The 22,509-nt window shown below is 46.1% G+C and overlaps 1 protein-coding gene across 1 annotated transcript in view; it reads left to right on the top strand.

Moving 5' to 3' along the window:
- Positions 1-2,220: 2,220 nt before the first annotated feature.
- Positions 2,221-22,509, top strand: part of Rell1 (RELT like 1) — a 61,255-nt gene continuing 40,966 nt past the window's right edge. Inside the window, exon 1 of the mRNA XM_034508200.2 lies at positions 2,221-2,469. Within this exon, the coding sequence (XP_034364091.1) occupies positions 2,382-2,469 (88 nt within the window). The 5' untranslated portion in view covers positions 2,221-2,381. The remainder of the gene's footprint in view (positions 2,470-22,509) is intronic.

Genomic DNA, 22,509 nt, shown 5'->3' with positions numbered 1-22,509 from the left:
ATTTGTTCTTCTTTATTCAGGAAATGTAATAAAAACAAAGTTCGTCATCTCTCTTCCCACCAAGGTTAAATAAGACAAATCTCCATTTTAAAATATTGTAAAGAAGCACCTTAGCAGAAATTCATATTTCCCCAGGGTCAGCAAGTCTTGAATTCAGAACGTGTGCTCTGGGTTGCCTCCCTGCTGAAAATTCGTCCTGCTTGCAGGTTTGTCACTTTAAACTAGCCAATCACGTAATAAGGTGAGGTTGAGCTCTGACCAGTCAGAGTGAGGCACTGGACCCTATTGTTTAGGAATAAGAACCCAGCAGGACAGCCACTGGCTGTGCTCGCCTGTTTGATCCAGCTTGGCTTCACACCCTTCTGCTGAGCAAAACTTACCGTGTTGCAAAAAACCTTCAGATTGTGTGCATTTTCCTATGACCCCAGACCCATTTCTGGCACTTAGCTCTGTATTTTCAATAAATGACGTAGCTGGTTTGGCGATTGATGATAATTTGCCCTTCAGTTTCTAAGCCCAGGATTCTCTCCTTTAATAGATAACCACATGAATGCTTGTCCTATTACTTACTTTATAGGGTTTACTATTGCTGTGATGAAACACCGTGACCAAAACAACTGGGGGAATGCCTTAGTCACTGGGAGGAGACACCATGTCCATGGCAACTCTTTTAAAGGAAAACAATTAATTGGGGCTGGCTTACAGTTCAGAGTTTTAGTTCATTATCATCGTGCCGCTTACTGGCTTGTTCCTCATGGCTTGGTCAGCCTGCTTTCTTACAGAAACCATAATAGGCTGGGCCCTCCCCCACCAATCACTAATTAAGAAAAATGCCTTACAGGCTTGCCTACAACCTAATCTTATAGAGACATTTTTCCCAATCAAGGTTCTCAGATGAATCTAGTTTGTGCTGAGTTGACCAAAAAACATGGCCAGCACAATGTCTTTCCTTTGCATTCCGTCTCAAGCCTCTTCCTTTGATATAAACGTAGAAAAGACTTTCTTCTATGTTTGTCAGACCACAGGATGAGCCACCAACTGGGCACAGGACACATAGTTCCTGTCTTTGGCTCAAAGGGCAGGGCCTCCAACCTTCAGCCTCAACAACAGCTCTCTCTGGTAATTCTCACTTCATTGTTGTTTGTAACAGAAGGGTGGAGGATGTTAGAAAGGAGAAATAACTCCCCCTTGAAAATTAGAGGCCACTAGTCAGTTTACAGAAGGGGCTGAAGAAGACCTACCCTCCATTCAACTCATATCTGTCAAGACTGGGCTTTAAGGACGTTGTGTGGAGTCTCCCCGGGTTGGTGAAGACAAAGCTATTCAGAAAAGGGTTCAGTCCCCTTTAACAACTACTTCTGAACTCTTAGTGCATGCTGTCCTTGAGCCAGGTGCTGAGATTAAAGCTGCGAGCAAACACTGGAGATAATTACATCGAGCATGGTGGCCCAGGTAGCCCAGACATCGTGGGCTCACTTCCGGGCCGGTGAAATGGGGATAATACTCACCTTACAGAGCTGATGTGAGGACATGAAGACAGAAATGACTGGACAACTTGAAGAGCTGTTCCAGGGGAGTGTTTGCAAGATGATTAAAACAAAACCCAAGCCAACTCAAGCAAGCAACCAATCAAACAAAAGCCCTGTAAGTTATTCCTGGAAATGTGTGGGGATATGTTCCTCAACAGAAGTAGCTTAGACAGAATGGAATGGGAACAATTAAAAGTTTTTCATCTATTCGTCTTAAGTTTTAAGCAACCAAACATGACATTGAACGTAGCATTCCTTCCTAGACCACAAACCCAGGTTAATTAACTGGATAAAGATTCCAATAGAAAAAAAACCATCGCGCCATTCTTAAACTGCCGGCCCTGCCTGCTCTCCATCCCGGACTTCCTGGCCTAACCTCTGCCTTCCTTTTCCCACGTTTGACAGTCCCAGGACCCTGGAGAAGGAGTAACCCGCCCCAGCCTGAGGCTCCCGCGCAGCCCCGCCACAACGCTGGGCAGGGTTAGCCCGCCCAACAGAGGAGGCGGAGACTTTGGGTGGGCGGGGCTTGGGGTGGGGCCAAGGCTTAGGCGCGCGGCTGACGCGACCCAAGGATTTTGAGGGGAAGGGGGGAGTGACAGGAGAGGCGAGGCTTGGACTCGGGGGCGGGGTCATGCGTGCGGAGGCGGGTCTAGACTTCAGGGAACCGGGGCGCGGCGAGCAGGGGCGGGGCTTCTGCGCTATGGGCGGGGTCTCGGCGGGTCCAGGCTGAGCGGGTAGAGGCTCGCGGGGGCCGAGGTCCTGCACTCAATCCACCCGGGAGCTCTCGAACTGCACCGTTCACCTGGATCCGGGACGCGGCGACCGGGGCCAGGAGGACAGAGGGACGCGGCGATGGCTCCGTGGGGACTCCCGGGGTCCGCTGTGCTTGCTGCTTCGGTGTTCGTGGGAGGCGCCGTGAGTTCCCCGCTGGTGGCCCCGGGTGAGTGCTTGGTCCGGGTCGGGACGCCGGGTGAGTTGGGTCTGCGCACGGAAGGGAGCCAGGGGCCCGACGGGTCGGGACCGGTAGAGCCCATAGCCCCGCCGCGCCCTGAGCTGAGCGCGCCCTGCTCTGCTACCGGATCTGGCTCTGAACATCTGGGTGTCCCGGGGTGGCCCGGGCAGGGTGCGGCGCGCGCAGCGCGGCTCGAGTCCCTCCCTACCCGCCTGCCCGGATCCCGCCTTCCCTCCCCTGCGGCTTCTAAGAACGGCGGGACCCCCCACTCCGACTCTTCAGGATGTCGTTTCCTGGGGCGCTTTCTCCCCAGCCGTGGACCCCTTTCTACTGCCCTGGTCCTCAAAGGCCTCACCACCCGAAGATCTTGATACCCGGGACCGGCTTCTGTTTTACAGCCTCCTTCCTCGCTTTATTTTCTTCTTTCCTTTTCATTATGTTAATGCCTTGAAAGTGCCAGTCTTTGCAGGTGGTTACGGATTCTTTTAGTAAGTCGGGAATTTCTCACTCCTTCCCATCTATGCTGGATAAATTAGGCCAGGAAAGAGGAAGGGACACCTATAATGTATACTGCTTTTTCTTTGTATCAAATCCTGTCATCACAAAAGGAACCTCTGTGGTTCAGGGTGGAAGCCACCAGCTGAGACGCTGAGTGTTGTCTTCAACTACAAGCCATCAGCGGGAGTTTCTAACTGAAATTTAAGAGGTCTACCTTTTACTTAAGGAAGCCTTTGCCTTGTGCTCCTGTTTTTATAAGACACACACCAGGGATTCTTAATAATTGTTTCCCACTCTTAATTGCCACCTCGCAGCAGTACTTAAAAAAAAAAAAAAAAGTTAAGCCTTCCTGGCCATTTGGGGTTACCACAGGCTGATTCTTACGTCAGCAGGCTCTGCCAAGCTTGCCTTCAGGGGTGGCTCCTCTGTGGGCCCAAATAATAAGCATCTGGAAGGCTTCCAACAGCGACTGTCTCCTCTGTAAAATATACGCACCGCTCTTCTGAGGACATCCTAGTCACTTAGAGCTTTGAGACTGGCTGATCATTTGGCCTTTACTTTTTCATAGGAATCAGAACATGCTAACAAGGGAACAGGATAGATAGACAATGTATCTCTTGAGTATTTATTAGCAGATCCCACATTTCCTTCAGCCATCCACCCAGGGGAAAGGGAAGCTAGTGACAAGTTTTACTGGATGGGAGATTTTCATGTACATCCTGTGTTTCTTTGCTGGGACTTGTAAGTACAAAATAGTTCAAAGTAGACTGGAGGCTGCAGGTAGTATGGGGTATCACTTGTTGCAAAGTTTGGAACAACAACAACAACAAAACCTTAACCTGGGAGCCAGATTGTTACAGTTTAGTGAGACATGTGATGAGACATCATTAGGAGAAATCCACTCCTAAGAGTATGGTTATGTTTTGCCGGGTTTCTGAACAGTATCCGGTATCAGGCCTGCAATGTGACTGAAGAAAGTCCTACCTAGCCGTGCTATTTTGAGTGAATGTTAATGCTTAAAAAGAATGACGTATCTAAGGTGGAAAGGGTGGAAGTTCGAATTTGCTGGCAGGCTTGGGGCCTGTATCAAGAGATGAGCCTGGAACTGCTGGCATCCGATCTCTTTGGACCCAAAGCCCAGAAGTAGGAAGATGGAGATGGGAACTCATACAGACAGCCTGTTGTGTGCTTTAGTTGGGCGCTTCATGTGTATTTTAAAACTTACTCCTCATGACCCAAGATGTGTTTATTTTCTGTAGAGCAACTGAGGTCTGTCACCACGTAGATATTATATCAATAAGCATTGGATAAGGAGAGAGAAGGAGAGGGGGAAGGGAAAGAGAGAGAGAGAGAGAGAGAGAGAGAGAGAGAGAGAGAGATACAGCCTGCTTGACTTTAAATTCATTTTCTTTCTACTGTCCCCCACTGCTTCCCAGAGAAAATAGAGGATAAGTCAACCTCAGCAACCTGACTGAAATTGTAAGATAGTTCTAAGGTGCCCAAATATCACATCATGAGCCTGTCGTCATCTGAGCCATAGAGTAGGGAAAGGACAGAGAGCTAGCTTCACAGCGGGTGGGTGGCAGTCTCTTTCACTTCCTTTTTTTTTTAAAGCCATCTAAACAGTGGCACTAGAGCCTACTGTGCAAACAGCAGAGATGCTTTTCCAGGTCTAGCCTTATTTATGTACTTAAGTTCTCCGGTGGCACAGCCCTTGAGTAGAGAGATGGGAAAACAGTTCCAGGGCTGGTGCTGGGAGGGATGTACAGTCCCCGGGCGTCCATCCAGCCTCAGATTCCTTATTTAGATGTTGAAGATATGTTTGATTGAATTCTGGGTTCTCTTTTGGCTGGGCAGCTGCTTAGCTGAATGTCCACATAGTTCCTAGACATTGGGTGCAGTGTTTTGAAAAAAAAAAATACTGTTTGGAGCTTGGAATTTCATGCTTACTCCAAATTTAAAGAGGAAATGAAAAATGTCACCAGTGACTGTCATTTCTTTATCTCCTCTGTGTATTTTTTTCTAGCTCTTCAGAAAAGAAACAGGAAAACTCTGGGGAGGAGTTGGATTCGAATGTGAGAAGCCACAGTCCAGGGGATTCAAACAGAAGACTTGAATTTTTTACTTTTTTAAAAAGTAGTTTGGCTTTGACGTTGAAGTCTTATTACATGTTGGGCCATTTTAATTATATCATTTAGAACAACACACATTAAAAAATGACTGTTATTTAAAAACAATTTAGTCTAAGTTGGAAGGCCTAAAATCAAGCCTTGGCATTGTCCCACTGTGGCTTCTGGTCTTTGGGGACTCAGTGGCAGAACACTCACCTTGCCTGCCTGCTGCTGTCCTGTTCAGGAATGCCTTGATTCAATTCCTAGCGCTGCCAAAAGACAATGAATAGATAGAAAAAAGAAAAAGAAACAAAAGCAAATTGTCATTAGTTGACACTGTTTCTTAAGAGTTGTCCAGTAATCTTGGTGGTTGTGTCTTAGAAACTGGTAAAGATTTTAAAGTTTCATTTTCTTTTATTTACATGTAAATGACATCTGTGTGATTTTTTTTGTCTTTATTCCAGGATTATTATATGTATGTATCATTTATATGCCACATTTAATTAGATTTAATACTGTACAATCTTAATGTATGCAAAATGTTGTACACAGCAAGGAGTTCCGCCCAAGTTTGGGGGCTGCTAAGCCATGAGAGTAAAAAAATCTGGTGTAAGAAGGCTGAGCATGGTGGTGCATGCTTTCAATCCCAACACTCAGGAGGCAGAAGCAGGCAGATCTCTGTGAATTTGAAACCAGCCTGGTCTATAGAGCGAGTTTCAGGCAGCCAGGGCTACACTGAGAGACCCTGTCTCCACAAACAAAGGAAACTAACAACAAAAAGATCTGGTGTAAGACTGAAGGGCTAAAATTGAAAGTTGGCATTGTACAGTGTGGCTTCTTCACCTTTTTTTTTTTTTTTTTTTTTTTTGGGAAAGTGGAAATCAGTGTTTATTACTGCCTATCTGATGCCAGGTATCGGTGTTTGTACTCAGATCACTAACTCTGTGATCCTGTGTAATTCCACAGGACTGATCCTGTGTTAATGGCCGGGAATGTGGACCCTCTGAGAAGTGGGAAGTTACTGAGAGTTACCTGGGCCTCGCCCTTCTGTCCTATCTGTTCAGTTCTAAAGTGCATTCTGAACCATTTATTCCTTTTCCTTTGGAAAGACAATTCTTTTCATTCTAAAATGTTTATGAGGAGTCACAGTGGTTTGACTCCCTCTGCAGCTGTCTAGATAGTTTTGAAAAGTCCCTCCTACAGTTTGAGTGGGAGGAGGGAGAGAGTTACCTTTGCTCTTTTCCCTAGAGGCCTTGCCTCAGTTTGCATTCCATTCTGGTCTTTCTCCATGCATCTTGACCTTGGGTAGTATCCTAACCCAGTGCAGTTTTATTGGCCCCGGTCCCTTTTATCGTTGTCATATGCAGTCTTCCTCTCTGAAGCACTGGAAAGGTGTCTTAGTGTTCCATCACATGCTTCACCGTGTTTTACCACACTGTGCCTCCTTTCCAGGAGGATGTACTTGTCAGTGACTGTTTTAAAATGAGATTGGAATCTCCATTGTTTCGGTGAACACCTCTGTCCACAAGGCTTGGTCTAATAGTTGATTACCTGTGTAGAAAATGGGTTCCTGGAAAAGCAACTTGGAGGTCAGTGCTGTTCACACTGTGAGGCCGTTGATAACTCCTGGTTTGTACTCTTACCAAAGTACAGTGAGTTTAAAGTACTCACTGCTCGCTCCTAGTATTTTTCTCCTAAAAATAAAAACGTAGCTGCTAATTTGTGAGGCAGGTGTTGGTACCTTATTTTAATGTTATCATCTTTGGGTTTTGGAAGATTGGCTATTTATTTTTCTGCTATCCTTCATCAGGTTGCTTTTCTTTGCCCCTCCCTAGTATCCAAGGCATTTGTACATTGCTGTAATCCTTTCTGGACATTTCTCAAATGCAAAATGCTTTGGGAAAAAAAAATGAAGATTTTTGATATACTCTGGTGGTGGTAACACACAGCCTGCCCCAGTGGGAGAGCAAGTTCCAGTTTGCTCTCACATAGGTTGAATATCCACGTGCCTTGCTGCAGCCACCCAGCACGATTGACTTCTGACTATGACACACTGCATGTTGGGTGAACTTGGCTACCTTTCCATAATCAGGCATCTGCCTCCAGGGTTTCAGTTAAGGACTCATGGCCTTGCATTTCCCTTCCCTGACTCATCTGTCCATGTTTTCCCACATCTCTTAGGAGCCAAGTATAAGTATCCCATACAAATCTAAACTATCCCATGGAGAAGTAGCAGGGATCCTGCAGAGAGGGGCTGGAGCTAAGGCTCAGTGGTTAAGAGTGGTTGGCCCGAATGTGATTTCTAACACCCATATAGCAACTCATAACCATCTGTAACTAACTCCAGATGCAGGCACGTGATGCCCTTATTTTTTGTCTTCCATGGGCTCAGGTACGAACATAATACATATACATACATACAACCAGGCAAAACACTCACATACTTAAACATAAAAATATATCTTAAAATCTTACAGAGATTTGAAAAGTGACAAATAGCCAGTAGAGACTTCAAACAAACAAACAAACAAACAAAAAAACCCAGCCAAATAAACAGCCAAATACTCACGAAGACAGTAAAGACACTTGGATGCGGCTGGGTTTCTGTTGTTTGGTAGCTCTATGGGTCAGTGCTCTATGTAATGGAACCTTGATGGGTAAGTAGAGAGGTTAGGCTGGCTCTCTTCTCTGCCAGCTAGTGACACGGCTCTCTTTGTGAGAGAAAGAAATTGAATCTGACAAGGAACATTTTGGAGATACCTGCCCCAGGCAACCTGAGTTCTTGGGGCCAGTCATCTTATCTGGAGGCTTCCTGGCCAGCCTCCTTGAACTCAGGAGACCCAGTTTCCATTGCCACATGCAATACCCCAAGGCCTCCAGCTTATTGTCTTTCCTCCTTTGGCACTGTCTGGGATCTCCAAAAAAGAGACAATTCCCCAGCCTGGGTTCTATTTCCTGTGTTAGTTGCCAGTCCTTCCCAGTAACCCTCCCCAGACTCCCTCCTTACTTGGTTTGCAAACTCCTGGGTATAACAACATTTCAACCACTAATAAAAGTGCCCGTTGTACAGAGAAAACAAACCTTTAAACCACTTCTCTTACCTGGATCATGGAGAAAATGTAGCCAAGCTGCTTCATGTGGCTGTTATCACAATTATGTGAGCCAAAGCATGGGATGCTTGGCCCAGTGTTGGCGGTGTAGGAATGCTCAAAACGTTTGCTCTGTTGTTCACTCATAGCCAGGCATTAACATTTCACATAAAAGAGACAAAACAAAAATCCCAACCACTCCAAAACTGCTCTTAAGTCTGTCACCCCAGCACTAGGCGGCCGAGATGGGATTGCTGTTAGTTCGAGGCCGGCTTGGGCTACATAATGAGTTCCAAGTTAATCTGGGCTATGGCATGAAACTTTGTTTAAGGAAAACAAGCAAAACAAATCAAACCAACCACTCCAGAAATATCCTTTCTAGTTCTCTGCCATTGCCAAGCACCTGTTGTCCTATACCATGGAGCTCTGGGCTCCGATGCCAATGATGGAAGGGACAAGAGGGGGCTTCGAGGAAGCAGGATTGGGCGGCGTCTCCACCCTACGGGAGAGGGAATAAGGGGCAATGGGCTTAACTATGTGGGTTCTCGTGGGAGGTAGAGGCAAAGCCACTGGCAGTCACAGTATAAAAGGAAAGAGAAGGAAGCAAGGAAGCCATTATCTTTATAAAGATAGACAACAATGCTTTTTTTTTTTTTTTTTTTTTTTTTTGGAAGAACTTTGGGGGGACTCATCAATGCTGCCAGCCAGTCTGTAGTTGTAGGCTCAAAAAATGAGTCTGCATTTCCTTAGGACTTGATATAGTTATCATGCCATATGCTTTGGTTAGTGAAGATCTAATTGGTTACTTTACTCGCAGGGACACATTTGGATGAAATCAAATTTCAAAACCGGGAAGCGGTCTATAGTTTTAGGGGCTAGAAGAGTCTCTGGTGATGTCCTCAGAGTTTATTTAGTAGAGGGGAAACTGAGCTGGTACCACCAAGATTGAAGACCGCTCCTTTGTACCTTCTGGGATCCTCCTGTTCTGTTGGCGTGTCCTTGCATTGACATGGACCTGAAGCTGTCCGTGCGCCTGGTTGGTGTGGTCTGTCCACACCTGCTCCTGGTGTCCATGCTGAGGAAGGCCTGCTTCCCCAGCAATTTGATTCGGGATGAACCTGACCTTAGAAAAGTGATGGCTATTATGGGAGTGACTTTTGTTCTCAGTGACATGCCTTTAGAGATGGTCATCTTGTTATTAGTCCCTTTGTTGTGCATATGAGGAAACTGAGCTCAAAATGGTACTGTGGCCTGCAGGAGTCATGGGCAGCTCATCCCTAGCAGCCATCAGGGTGACATCATGTGTGGATCTTGTTCCCTGGAAAAGAATTGGTTTTTAAAATGCAAGCAAAAAGACCAGAATTCATTCCCTTCCTGCTCCCCACTGTGTGTGTGTGTGTGTGTGTGTGTGTGTGTATGCATTGGATCTCCTGGACCTAGAGTTACATGTAGTGTGAACTAGGGTCCTGGGGACTGACCTCAGGTTCAATTAAGGCATCTCTCTGCCCCCACCTCCTTATTCTTTATATTAGGGTGGAAAGTTACTCTTTGGAACATTCACTCTCAGATCTTAGCACTGAGTCTCTTCTACCTTTCTTTGGATTGATGATAGACTATTGTCTATCAATGGGATTTGTTTACCTTCAAAGGTGGCAAACTAGACTTGGAGAGAGGATGCCAGCAACAAGGAGATGGAGGGGTGGGAGACTGAGACATGAGAGGAAGTATTAGTGAACATTTTCAGGGTAAAGGTTTTTAAACTCCAAATCTATTCATGAATGTCTTTTCAAAAGGCACAGTCAGTTGTATTCTGCCAGCCAATGCCAGTTGTGTTCGTATCATATTTTATATGTCACAACACATGAAGTATTTAAAACCACTTATTTCATGAGCATCTTAGTCTCCTTCCTGTTGCTATAACAAAATGCTTGCCACTGGGTAGTTGATAAAAGACTAGAAGTACATTTGGCTCTTGGTTTGGGAGGCTGAGAAGTCCATGAGCACGCTGACGTCTGTGTGGCATCCGGAGAGGACCTCCACTGCATCACACCATAGTAGAGGACATCATGGCAAGCCGGAGCATGCATGCCGATGTGGCTCTCTTTCTCTGCTTTATAAAGTTGCTAATTGCCACGATGGGACCTCACCTTTATTACCTCATCGAATCCCAATTGCCTCTCAAAGGCCCCACCTCTATATGCCACAAACCTGGATCTCAGAATTAAGTCTCAACACAGTCAAAAATAGCAATAGATTCCTTTGATTGGTGGAGAGAGGATGCCAGCAACAAGGAGACCAGGGGAAAACTAAATATTAACAAGGCACCCGACAACATACAAGGCACAGAAGATGAAGTGATGTGAACAGGGTATATAGAACCCTTGCCCCACGGAGCTGTCTTAGCACCCTAGTAAGCAAAGGGAGGCACAGGACCAGAGTATCTAACCTGGGGCTGGGGTTGGGGTGGGGTGTGTGGAGAATCGAGAATCCAGGCCAGGTGGGGCAAGCTTTCTGGAGCAAATAAGGCTTAAATTTCCACTGCACAGCTATAGACATTATTAGCTGGGTAAAGGGACCAGTGGTTGTGGAAGAGGGGTGTGTGTGTGACGGTTTGGATATGGTGTGTTTATTTACACAAGGGCTTAGGAGGCTGGAAACTTAATGGTTTAAGAGCTGATTAACTTCTGATATAGCCATTAGTGCAGCATCCTCATGGTTGAATCCTCATAGCATCATAGAGTAAGGGATCAGAGTAGAAACATGTCTCTCTGTCTATGTGTCTCACTTGTGTGCATGGTCCCTATTTCACCATGTGAGTCTCTGAACTACCCTGAGACTGCCAGCCAAAAGACCACCACTAGATAGGATCTCTGGAGCTTGTAGAAGTGTGAACTAAGTAAACTTCTTTAAAGTGACCCAGCCTAGTTGTGGTCTTGGCGGCTGAAATGGGCTAATACAACAGAACGCCAAGCTGCGGCAATGCTTCTCAAACCTGGGTGTCCATCTGGAGGCTGGTCATGGCCCAGGTGGTCAGCCCCACCCTGGACCAGCTAAGATAATATACAACGGGCTTGAGATGAGAATAGAGAGAGACTTTGCTTTTCTGTCACCTTTCCTGTTGTTGTTGACTGAGAGTCGGAAGTGAGCAGGAGAGGGTGGGGGATGGGAGAAGTGGGCTTACCCCTCTTCATTTGTGTTCCCTCTTGGGCTAGCCTATCCTGCCTTGTATGCATGCTTCCGGCTGAGATCAGGGATAATAGTTCAGGAAACCTTTCCTGTGACTTCTCTCAGACTGTGACCCTGAGATGACCTGCATACAGGTCAGGTGCACTGTATCTCTTCCATGGCATTCGACCCTCAGTTATATGCACTTGCTTCCACTGTATGTTTCCTATTAACTAGAACTGTGTGGCGGCTGAGTAGATGAGATGTGTTAAATATTTGAGCAGACTTAACTTTTGCAGTCACTGGGAGGAGCAGGTCCCTGTGGTCTGTTCTGTGGCATGGAGGGAACTGAGACTTAACACGGGGAGTAATTAGGATGAGAAGCGAGAAGCGGGATTTCTTGTTCATCACAGAGGAGGGGAGGCCAATGCTGGGTGGATGTTCCTGGTCCCCAAACGTTCCGTGTACGGTGTGATGATGTGTGCTCTTCCTTATCATCAGTCCGAGGAAAGTTTTATATTTAATTGTCTGCTTTTCATTCTTGCTCCATCTACTTAAAGAGAAAACCAAGGCATCTTAGCAAGTGAAAGTAGATTTTTGTTGCTAGTCAAAAATTGTTACTTAACCAAAGTAGTCTCTGAATATTGCCTCCCCCACCCCTTCTTAGAGACAGGGTCTCATTATGTGGCTTATGATGGCCTTGAACTCACTCTGAAGTCTGATCAGGCAGGAAAGCTGGCTCACTGCGCTGAGAGCTGAGAGCACTTACTGCTTTTGCAGAGGATCCAGGTTCAGTTCCTAGCACTCACACTGTGGTTCGAAGTGGGTCTCTAACTCCAGTTCCAGGGACTCTCCTGGCTTCCACAAGATTAGGCATGCAGATGACATACATGTATACAGGCAAGTGAGGTCCTCATACTCATAAAACAAATTGCAAATTTGTAGTCCTCCTGCCTTAGGCTCACGAGTTCTGGAATTACAGATGTGCCATTATCTGTGGGAAATGAACATGTGATTGGACTTAGAAACATTTTCTCTGTTTTGCCAAAGTTATGTTCACCAGGAGACAAAGGTGGTTCTAGGCTAGCCTGCTCTACATAGTGAGCTCTAGGCCAGCCAGGGCTATATAGTGAGACATCCTCTTCTCTCAAAACAAGTTATGTTTTCTAAACTTTTGGTATGTTAGAGATATAAGGAAAAAAATGCTTTTAATTCACCAAAAGACACCAGTTAGACAACCTTTCTTAGCCAGCTGGTTAAATTAGTCTGAGTGGTGGAAACTTTACAAAGCATCTATATGTCACATGCCACACAGAGCCGGAAAGGAAGAATTCCTTTCAGTTCTGATGACATGCCAAGACACCTCCACTGTGCATACACCCAACCATAATGTAGCTTTCTGGGATCCCTCTAAGGGGTGGAAGTTTGAAGCACGCCCTGTACTTTCTGTCTCATAGTGTAAGGAGTGTGGGGTGGTGGGAGGATCATTTTCCACTGTTGATGGCCCTCCAGAGCTGGAAGTCCAGCCACAGTCATGGGAATTATCCACAGTATAGAAAGAAGCAGCTGTGATTTCCTGGCGTTGGTGAGGTGACAGGTGGCTAGCCACAGACATTACATCCTTTCATTTTCTTTTGCACGTATGTGGTCTATGCTAGCATGGCCTGAACTCTCGCATTGCTTCCCTGATCTTCCACCTTCTTGCCTCTGCTAAAGGCAAAATACAGAACAGCCACCAGGACAAAAGCCAAGGCCTCCGGCGGTGCCTAAAGTTGGGGGATTGAGCAGGGAAGTTGGGCTTTGCAGGAGAAATATTTCACAGCTGTATTTGCCAAGAAGGTGTCTAATAGTTGTTACAGCTAAAACTTGCAGATAATTTTGCACACAGCACACAGTTAATTAAAACATGGGTTTGTCTTATTTGAGACATTGCCGGGTAGCTACTGTGTGTGAGTAACGTGTGCACACCTAATTTAGTTTTTGTTCTGTGAAACTTAGGATGGAGAAGTGTAGATAAGCCATGAATGGGAGTCCTTGTGGCATAATGGAAAAAGGGTTTTGGTGTAATCAGAACCACAGACTAAGGGTTGTGTGGGATCACAGAAGGACAGAAAGAGCTCTACAGCCTGAAACTGGGCACTGAAGTGATCCACAAAGGGAACTGTACATACCAACCCCATGGACCAGCCTGGGCGATGGTACTGGAGCTGGGAACGAAAGTCATTGTACCTCCGGTGGAGCAGAGTTTCTCAGTGAAGGTTACATGGTGGGAAGCTCCACAGGGGAGACTGAGGTGAGGCTCCTGAGCTCTTGAACGACTTTATTGTGCAATGTTAGGGAGCTCAGGCTGGGGAGTGGAGGGTATTGGACCCGAGGAGTCCTGGAGCTTGCCCTGGGGTGAAAGAGCCCCAGACACTGGTATGATTAGGACTGGAGTTTGTAGCAAGCTCTGAACTGTCAGTGAAGTGCTGGGGTGTTTTTCTTGTATCTTTGTAGGGTGGAGGTAGGAAGGAGAGCTCAAGGGAGCCCTAGTGCAAAATAATGCTTATTTTGTTTTTTTTTTTTTTTTATATGTCTCCGAGTCATCTGCAGGATCAAAAATAATACCATCCCTTGTAAGGGAGACAAATATAGTCTATATAATATAGTAGATTTTATATGATATGCGGATAGGAAGAATTTTTAAGTTTCAGGAATTCAGAGAACGAGAATGGTGAAGTCAGTGCTGTGGGCCATATGAGCATCAAGGAGCAGTCATGGTACCCACTTGTCTCCGGTTAGTCACGCCTCCGAAATCCTACAAACCAGCTCGCATACAGGATTTATTTTTGGAAGCCCACTGGCCATTTGCATTTCTCAGCCCTGCTGTTCTTCAAGAGCACATTGTTTGCAGCTCCTTCTTGGTTGGAGTGCTGTCACCTTTAGAGCAGTGTCTACAAAAGTCAGTATGGGGTGAATTAAAGCCCCAGCTTGGCCAAGGGCTCCATCTCTGTCACTTCCTGCAGATCTGTTTCTCTGCTCCTCAGTGCCTTATACTGTCCCTGGACAGATCTGAGAGAAGGGCAGTGTGAGAACGATCTGACATATGTTTGGTGTCTGTGTACTATGTCAACAGTCCTTACACAGGTACACTCCATGTCTGGGATGGAGTGGGAGAGGACTTGAGGGAGGGATGGACAGAATGACAGGAGGATTGGTTTTATCCATGCTGAGGTACATGCGAGACAGTGCCGTACCTGGAAATATTATTGAGTAAAGTTCTGGACATTGGTCAGTGTGATTGGTCTATGCCTTCTACCTCGGGTGCAGATGTCTTTTAAAACCCGATGAATTTACTAACCTGTAATAGGGAGTGTAGATGTATGAGTCTCTCTTGTGCATACAGAGACCCTTTGACCACACTTGACATTTCATTAGTGAGGTGACTGTAAGGGAGGCCTTACATTGCTTCAGCATGGAGCTGGTGATGGGAGAACCGGCCATGTGGTGGAAGGGCTGGAACCTTCTGTCCTTTCCTTGATCTCTAGGGTTCAGTGGACATCAGCCAATGATTGAGTCAGTCAGGCTTCTTGAAAGCTCTGTATCAGGGCATTAGAGGAGGCTTCTGTGGATGAACCCAGGACTGTGCTGGCAGGTGGTACCCCTGGAGGGGGTGTGGAAGCTGTCCGCCTTTGCCTTCCCTTCCATTTGGCCGTCCTGGTTTATTATATCCTTCATAATGAACCCGTGGGCACAGAAGACAGCTTTTTGAGTTCTGTAAGACACTCCAGTAAATTATTGAAACTGAGGGGACGTTGTAGAAACACTGAAATTTGTAGCCAAGAGTGTTCTTTGAGGCTGGCCTTAACTCCATGCTGATAGGGTCAGAATTTAATTGAAGCCTACCTAGGACACCCAGTGGGGGTTAGGAAAATGAAATAGTTGAATCTCTCTGGGAAGCCATTGGAGCCAACATTAAAACACGCCTGGAGTCATCTCTGTCACCGCACTTGTATTCTACTTAGAGAAAAAACGCAAAGACATTTACAAAATAACAGGAAAGTGAAAGTTGTCGGGCCATTGCCCTACTGTTCAGATCCTTGCACTCCGCTTTATTGAATATAAATGTGGAAGGTACACCATTTGGTTTCTTTGACCTTTGATTCCTGTGGTCTGGCTCAAAGGTCTTATAGGATTGTTTCTGCCTCCAGCCTATAGAAATACCTGGGGTGTCACTGTGGGTGGTAGCTTTGGGCAGTCCCCATAGTGAGGGATTCTAGTCCTATATTCTGGTTTACTTCAGCAAAATGAATACTACTGTTAGGTTGGACCATGTGAAAAATGCCAATTTTCAACTATTTCCATCTATGGTGACAACAGGTTTGTGTTTGAGCTAATAGTAACGAAGACCCCTTACTGATTTCCTCATTTGTTGTGAAGACTTCAGCTCGTCTGATCATTACTAACATATGTTTTAAGAAAATGTAAAGAAATAGAGAAGAAGAAAAACCTATGTCAACCTTCTACTAATCGGAAGTGAATATTAACTAAATCGAGCAAGTGTTGTTTGACACCTTACTTTTTTCTATGAATAAATGACTGTTTTTGTTTATTTATTTATTTATTTATTTATTTTTGTTTTTCTGAGACAGGGTTTCTCTGTGTAGCCCTGGCTGTCCTGGAACTCACTCTGTAGACCAGGCTGGCCTCGAACTCAGAAATCCGCCTGCCTCTGCCTCCCAAGCGCTGGGATTAAAGGTGTGCGCCACCACTTCCCGGCTTGTTTTTATATTTAGAACTTTTATTTATTATATGTGTGCGTTCTTATGCATGTGCATGGACTTGGGTGTTCACATGTCACAGTGTAGACGTGAAGGTCAGAGGGTAGCTTTCAGGAGCTACTTTTCTTCTCCTCTATTCAAGGCTTAACTCTGTGCATTTTATTGCCCACAGCTGGAAGAACTCTGGATAATTGCGCTCTGGAATTTTAGTGAATGCCCAGAGACAGCAGAGCATCAGGCCACGGCGCCTACTGCCTCACAACTTGCTAGATGTGCAACCTGGGGCAAATTATTTTACTGTCTGTAAAATGGGGTTTAAAATAATCCCTGGATTATTGTCAAGGCAGAATAATGTGTTAATATCTCGATTATAGATAACCTATAGTAGAGTAACGGTACAGACACATATCAATGTGTGACGATTATAGTATTTTTTCTATGTATAAGTTGTTGCATACTTATTTATTTTTTAAATTTTGGCTTTGTAGCTCAGGCTGCCCTGGAACTCATAATCCTCCTGTCTCAGTTTCTGTGTTCTGATATTAAAATCCTGCGCTAGGTTTTCAGAGATCCCATATGGGCGCCATGCTAATGACCTTCATACTCGTTTTCCTTCATCCTGGGTTTTCCTGATGGCCCCGTTTCATCTTTCCAGAATTCTTTTCCCATTTGATCTTCGATTTTCCTCTTGGCCCCCCTTTCCTTGGCTTTCTCCAGAGGTCATCCAGGGGATTTCACATCAGATGACTTCAGTGGGCTCAGGAGCTTGAGGCTTCCTGGCTGTTCCCCCTTCGTTTCCCGGTTCCCAGGTTCTCAGAAGCCAGCCAGACCCACGTGCCTGGCGTGTGGGAACACTGCCTGACTGAACCTGTGACTAATCGGAATGCCCTCTGTTCAGGACTTTTGTAGTTTTCTGTTGAATCATTTTCCCCTTCCTGTTCCTGGAAGGAAGAGAAGCCTGGGCTGTGTGTGAATGTGATGTGAGAAATGTGGGAGCCTGACTGCCCTGGCTGCGCTGTGGCTCTGTGCTCCGTCGCTCTGAGCTCTGTGGCTCTGACTGGCTACCTTGGCTCTTGGCTCTGCACTGCTAATTATGAATCTACTTTGCCTGCAAAGTGCATGGGAAGCCCATGGCTGCTGCTTCCTCATATGGAGGACTCGTGTTTTCTGTACCTCACATGGAACCGTGTTCCTTCTAATCCCTGGGGTTCATTGTCTTTCTGTGTGTCTAGCTTTTATACATTGGTAACTGCTGCTAATAGTCATATCACTAACACTGAACACACACTGAGATAAAGCCAAATTCATCTCATAGAATACTTAAAAACATTTCAACCCTTGTCCACATTTTATGGACGAGGAAACTGAGGTACATAGACTTTTATCAGCTTGCCCTGGGCTCTCATAGCCTGGAACCAATCTGAATACTTCCCCTCCTTGCCTTGCTGGGGAGCACCTTTGGCTCAGAATCTCTGTCCCTCCTGTGGTGATCCTGGGTTCAAGTCTCTACCCAGCCATACCCCAGAGGGATGTCTCAATGCTGCTTCTTTATTAGTTTCCTTTCTAAGATGGGTTTAATTCTAGCATCTATTGGCTGGTATCTGTTGGCAGGATAATATCTGTAAGTCCCTAGGTCCTTTGCTTACTACTGCAGAACAAAACAAACACCAATCAGTCAAACAACCAACCAAAAAAAAAAAAAAAAATTAGGTTCAGTGTGTAAAGTCTTCACTAAATAAGTACAAAGACCTGATTGTGGATAACTAGTGCCCACCTACATAAAAAACAGCCAGGTGACACATAACTGTGGTCCCATTGTGTCTGTATGTATGTGTGTGCGTGCGAAGGTGGAAACAGGCATCCCCCAGGGCAGGCTGGCTGGCCATTCTAGCCAAGTTAATGAGCTTCAGTTCAGTGAGAGATCCTGTCCCAAAAGATAAGGTGGAGAGCAATTGGAGAAGACACCTGATCTTGATCTCTGGCTTCCACAGACATGCACACCCACGTGCTCATACACTTGCACAGCGTGCGTACACACTCAGTAATAACATCTATCTCAGAGTTGTGGGAATTAAAGAAGATCAATGCAAGTAAAAATACTGAAGTTGTCGCTGAAGTGGAGTTACTCTTAGCCGTTGATGGCAAAGAATCTCAGCACCTTAGAGGCTTAGAGCAAGGAGATGACAACCACTAGTACTGCCCTGGGGCTCAAAGCTCCCTCTTTCCACTGATGTGAAGCTTTTGCCCTGCTCCTGACCCTTACTTCCCTGTGTGTCTAGATTCTGCTGTATTCTGTGCTTGCTGGAAAGATTTGGCTGACCTCCCAACCCTGGCAGGGGCGTTGAACACAGAAGCCAGGGATCCAGCTCCCCAAGGCTTGGTCCTGTCTATCAGTTCCCCGCCGCCAGTCTCAGGGGAGTCACTGATTTTGTTCAGGAATACCCAATGCTTCCCTCCTGAGGAAACAGGCCATCTGGGCCTGTCTTCTGCTTCCTGTTTGAGTGTTTTCTTCTGGCTCACACTATTTGGCCTTCCTTCCGTGGCTTAAGTAATTTCCAGCGTAGTCTCGCCTGGCTTCTTGAGAGGACTACGAACAGATCCGTAAGGATCGCAGCCTTCTGAAAAGTGGGCAGTCGCCATTGGTGAGGTTGCATAAGCTTGGATTTAGTGTCCCTGTAGGAACCTGGCGAGTTGTAGAGAGCTGGAGTCCTGTGACCATCAAGTTGAAGGCCAACTCCCAAAGCTGGCCTAGGAGTGTACTGCTATTTGTAGCCCTCTTTTGCATCCAGTAGACTGGAACTCTCTGTTGGTGTAGATGAACCCAGAGCATCCTTTGCACTGCTGTCTTTCAGGGTTTGCAGTTGTTCAGCTTCGAACACAACCTGCTCATTTATGTCTTCGGGAATGGCTGGCATTTGGCAAGTGGAGCCTAATTACACCAGGCCCAAATAAGTTCTAAACAAAACTACCTGTCAAGTTACAGTGGAAGTGGGTGCTCCATGGGTGACCCCGGAACCCTTCTCAAGGAATGTCCCTGCTGTCACAAGCTGTATGTTGCTGGGGTTCAGGGTATCCCCATTGTGTTCCCAGAAGCTGTGACTTTTCAGGGTGTCCTCATTGTGTCCCGGAAAGCTGTGACCCTCCACTTGGCACTCAGAAGTGTTGACTTAAGTTGAGGGATTACTTTTACTTCTGTTCCTGATTTGTGTTTGGTTCAGTTGATCGGTGTGGTCTCTGTGGGGTGTTCTGGTGTGGTGGCTGGGTGGGGGAGGGGACAGAATGTCCCTTTCTATCATTACCACAGCGATGCATGGAAGACTGTGATTTATTTATGAGATGAGGATATAGGTCATCGTTCTGGCTAACTCCTTGCTGCTACGGAGTCAGATCCAGTTTCAAATGTGGAAGCGCATTCAACATTACTGGTAATTGGGTCGGAACATTCATATCTTACAGACTGTTTCTAGCCAATGTGTATGATTACACTTTTCTGCCTTTCCTGCCCTTCCCTCTTTTCTCTCCTCCTAAAAGAGTTTTAAATATCAGGCCATTATCACGGAGGGCTCAAGCCATGTCTGTAGCAACCATTGCACAAGGTCCCAGTGCAGTAGTTTGTGACCAATGTGAACACATAAACAAGCATGGGTGTCAATAGGTTCAACAAAGTCCTCCATTTTCTTTGTCCTGGTAATGGCTGTGGAGAAATGTATTATGGTTGTGTTTCTGAATGACCTTTTGTTTTTCACAGTTAATATTGGAGGTTTTTATGATGCTTAGATTTTTTTTTTTTAAGGATGCTGTCAGTACGGTATCATTTCCTCATAGCTAACGTCTTATGAAGATGATCTTTTCGCTGAAGGAAGATGCATGTATGCGCGGATAATACATAGTGGGGTCACTTGGAGGGAGGTGCCTCTGAGTCGCTGGAGAGGTGCTGGGTGGCATGTGCTGACTGGCTACAGGCCATCTTTGGGGTTAGTGGATCTAGGTTTAGCCTACCTGTTTTTTTTTTGTTTGTTTGTTTGTTTGTTTGTTTTTTTGTTTTTGTTTTTTTATGTGTATAGTAGTGTTTTGCCTGCCTACCTGCATTTATACTATGTTGTTGGGGACCGCACTAGCCCCAAGTTGGGGCGGCCAAAATAAATGTTGCAGCCCAGGCAAAATGTTGAGGCCCGGGCCGACCCACGTTTGGGCGGCCACTGTATCCCGGCCCAAGCTGCTTCTCTGGTCTGCAGGTCGGGCTTCAGCAAGAGCGAGGGTGACGGCAGATTCTACCTAATGTCTGATGTGTATGAATCTCTCTCTATAGTCTCCCTAATGTCTGAATCCTACTGTCTGCCTCTGCATTTTATATGTCTTACTTCTAAGCCACGCCTCTAAGTTACACCTTTAATCATGCCCTTAGGTCTTGTCTCTAACTCTGATCTCTATACTTCTAAATCATACTCTTAAATTACACACCTTTAATCTCACACACCTTTAATCTCAAGGTATCTAAACCAAGATTATCAGAGTGTTCTCAGCTGTTGTAGGCTATTGTAATTTAAATCTCATGTCAGGGTATATGGCTCAAGATGGCTGCAAAGCTGATAGCCGCTTTCTGCTAAAAGTCGGCCCCCAACACTATGTGTTTTCGGTGTTCATGAAGGGCATTGCATCTCCTGGAACTGGAGTTACAGATGGTTGTGAGCTGCCATGTGGTTGTTGGGGACAAAACTTCTGAAAGAGCAGCAGGTATTCTTAACCACGGAGCCACGTCTATGGTCCCAAACCACCTATTCTTTTAAAAGACATGTGTCAGAAATTAACTCACTCCCCCTCCTATATGATTTGAAGTGTCCAGATAGGTTCACAGTAAAATTCTCCCTGCACCTGTTCTCCAGCCTCCCAGCCCTGTCCTAGAAGACAGAAGGGGCTCCCAAGAACTAAAGATTTAATATATCCTCCTGTGCTCCTGAAAACAGATAAAGATAGATGGGCAGGTCACAGGCTTGGGATGGGGAAGAGGGGAAGAGAACAGGAAGAAAGAGAGGTGCCCTCCCTGGCCCTGAGGCCATTCGAGCATTGACTTTTGGCATGACTTCACTGGTGTGCCCTGCCTCTTGGGGTGCCTCTGGGACTCCTTACCGGCTCTGTCTCAGAGGCATGGTTGATTGCTTCCTGCCCTGTGTGCCAGAGCAGAAGTGTGGTAAGTCGACCATGCCCCATTTTCAGGCCTGGTTTGATCTGCCTCTGTGGGCTCCTGAATGCTAGCCATTGTTTGAGGTAGGCTGGAAGATTGCCAAGGAGGCCAGAACTTTAGCAATCGACCTCTCCAGATGCCTTGGGATCCTCGCTAATCCCTTCCTGAGGAGTAGCTAGGGGCAGGGTCAACAGCTGTTGTCTGTAGCCTCTCTGTCTCCTTAAAGGGTTTATTTGGTCAAGGCGTCCTGTGGTGTTAAGATATGACCTTCAGTGGTAGAGACTGCTAGGGACTTTCCTAGACTCTAAAAATTTCCCTCCATCTTGGTTTAAATAGAAACTGGGGATGGTAAATATTTAGATTATTTTTTTTTTTTAACTTTTTAAATATTAACGTCACTGTAGTTTTGGTCCTTTGATCGTGGAGCAACCTGGTTTTGGACTGACTCTGCTTTGTTCCCAGCTTCGCTTCTGTACAGTGTTTGTTCCCTTTGGTTCAGCCAGGCTCACCATGTTTCCTGCATAGGTCTACTGTTAAGTGCTCATCCTTCCTGGGTCCTTGGTGCTTCCCTTTCAACCCCTGTGGTACTTCTCGAAGGAAACACAGGCTGCAGAGAGACTGGGCTCAAAGCATCACTTCTGAGTAACGACTGGCAGTTGCTATGCACTTCTCATTGCAGGTGGTGTTTGGCGTAGTGACCAGGGGTGCAGCTGTGAGTCAGTGGTTCAGATCCGGACATTGCTGGGTCCCACACGGTTTACTGAGGAGTCAGTCTAGGCTTCCACTGATGCCAAAGTGGGCTTTTTTTGGCCAAGTCAGACTTTGGTGCTCATGAATTCCATAACCTCTGAGAGGTTTTGACACAGTAATGGTAGGTGAGGGACTGTATGCACTGGGGTGGGATTCTGTTACCCACATGGGAGGATTCTGAAGGTAGGGTGCTCCTTAGCCCCGCCCTCATCTCAGCCACTCAGTGCAGAGGGTGGGGCTCCAGCAGCTACTTACTTACTCACTCTACCACATTTAAGCACATTGATATTCTAACTCCTGTTCTCCAGGGCCCACAGGGGCTCTCTTGTTCTCTCAGTCCTGGCCCTGAGAGCAGGGCACAGTTGTAGAGGCTCTGCGGCTTTATCTGTCTCCAAAGACACTCAGAAATATTTGAGAGTCATTTCATTTTGCAGAATTTGCTTTAAGTCCCTGTTTATAGTGTAGGTAATTGA

This window comes from Arvicanthis niloticus, chromosome 7, assembly GCF_011762505.2.
Source record: "Arvicanthis niloticus isolate mArvNil1 chromosome 7, mArvNil1.pat.X, whole genome shotgun sequence".
NCBI classification, from domain to species: Eukaryota; Metazoa; Chordata; class Mammalia; order Rodentia; family Muridae; genus Arvicanthis; species Arvicanthis niloticus.
Note: the sequence above shows the minus strand (reverse complement) of the source record. Positions and strands in the feature narration are given on the sequence as shown.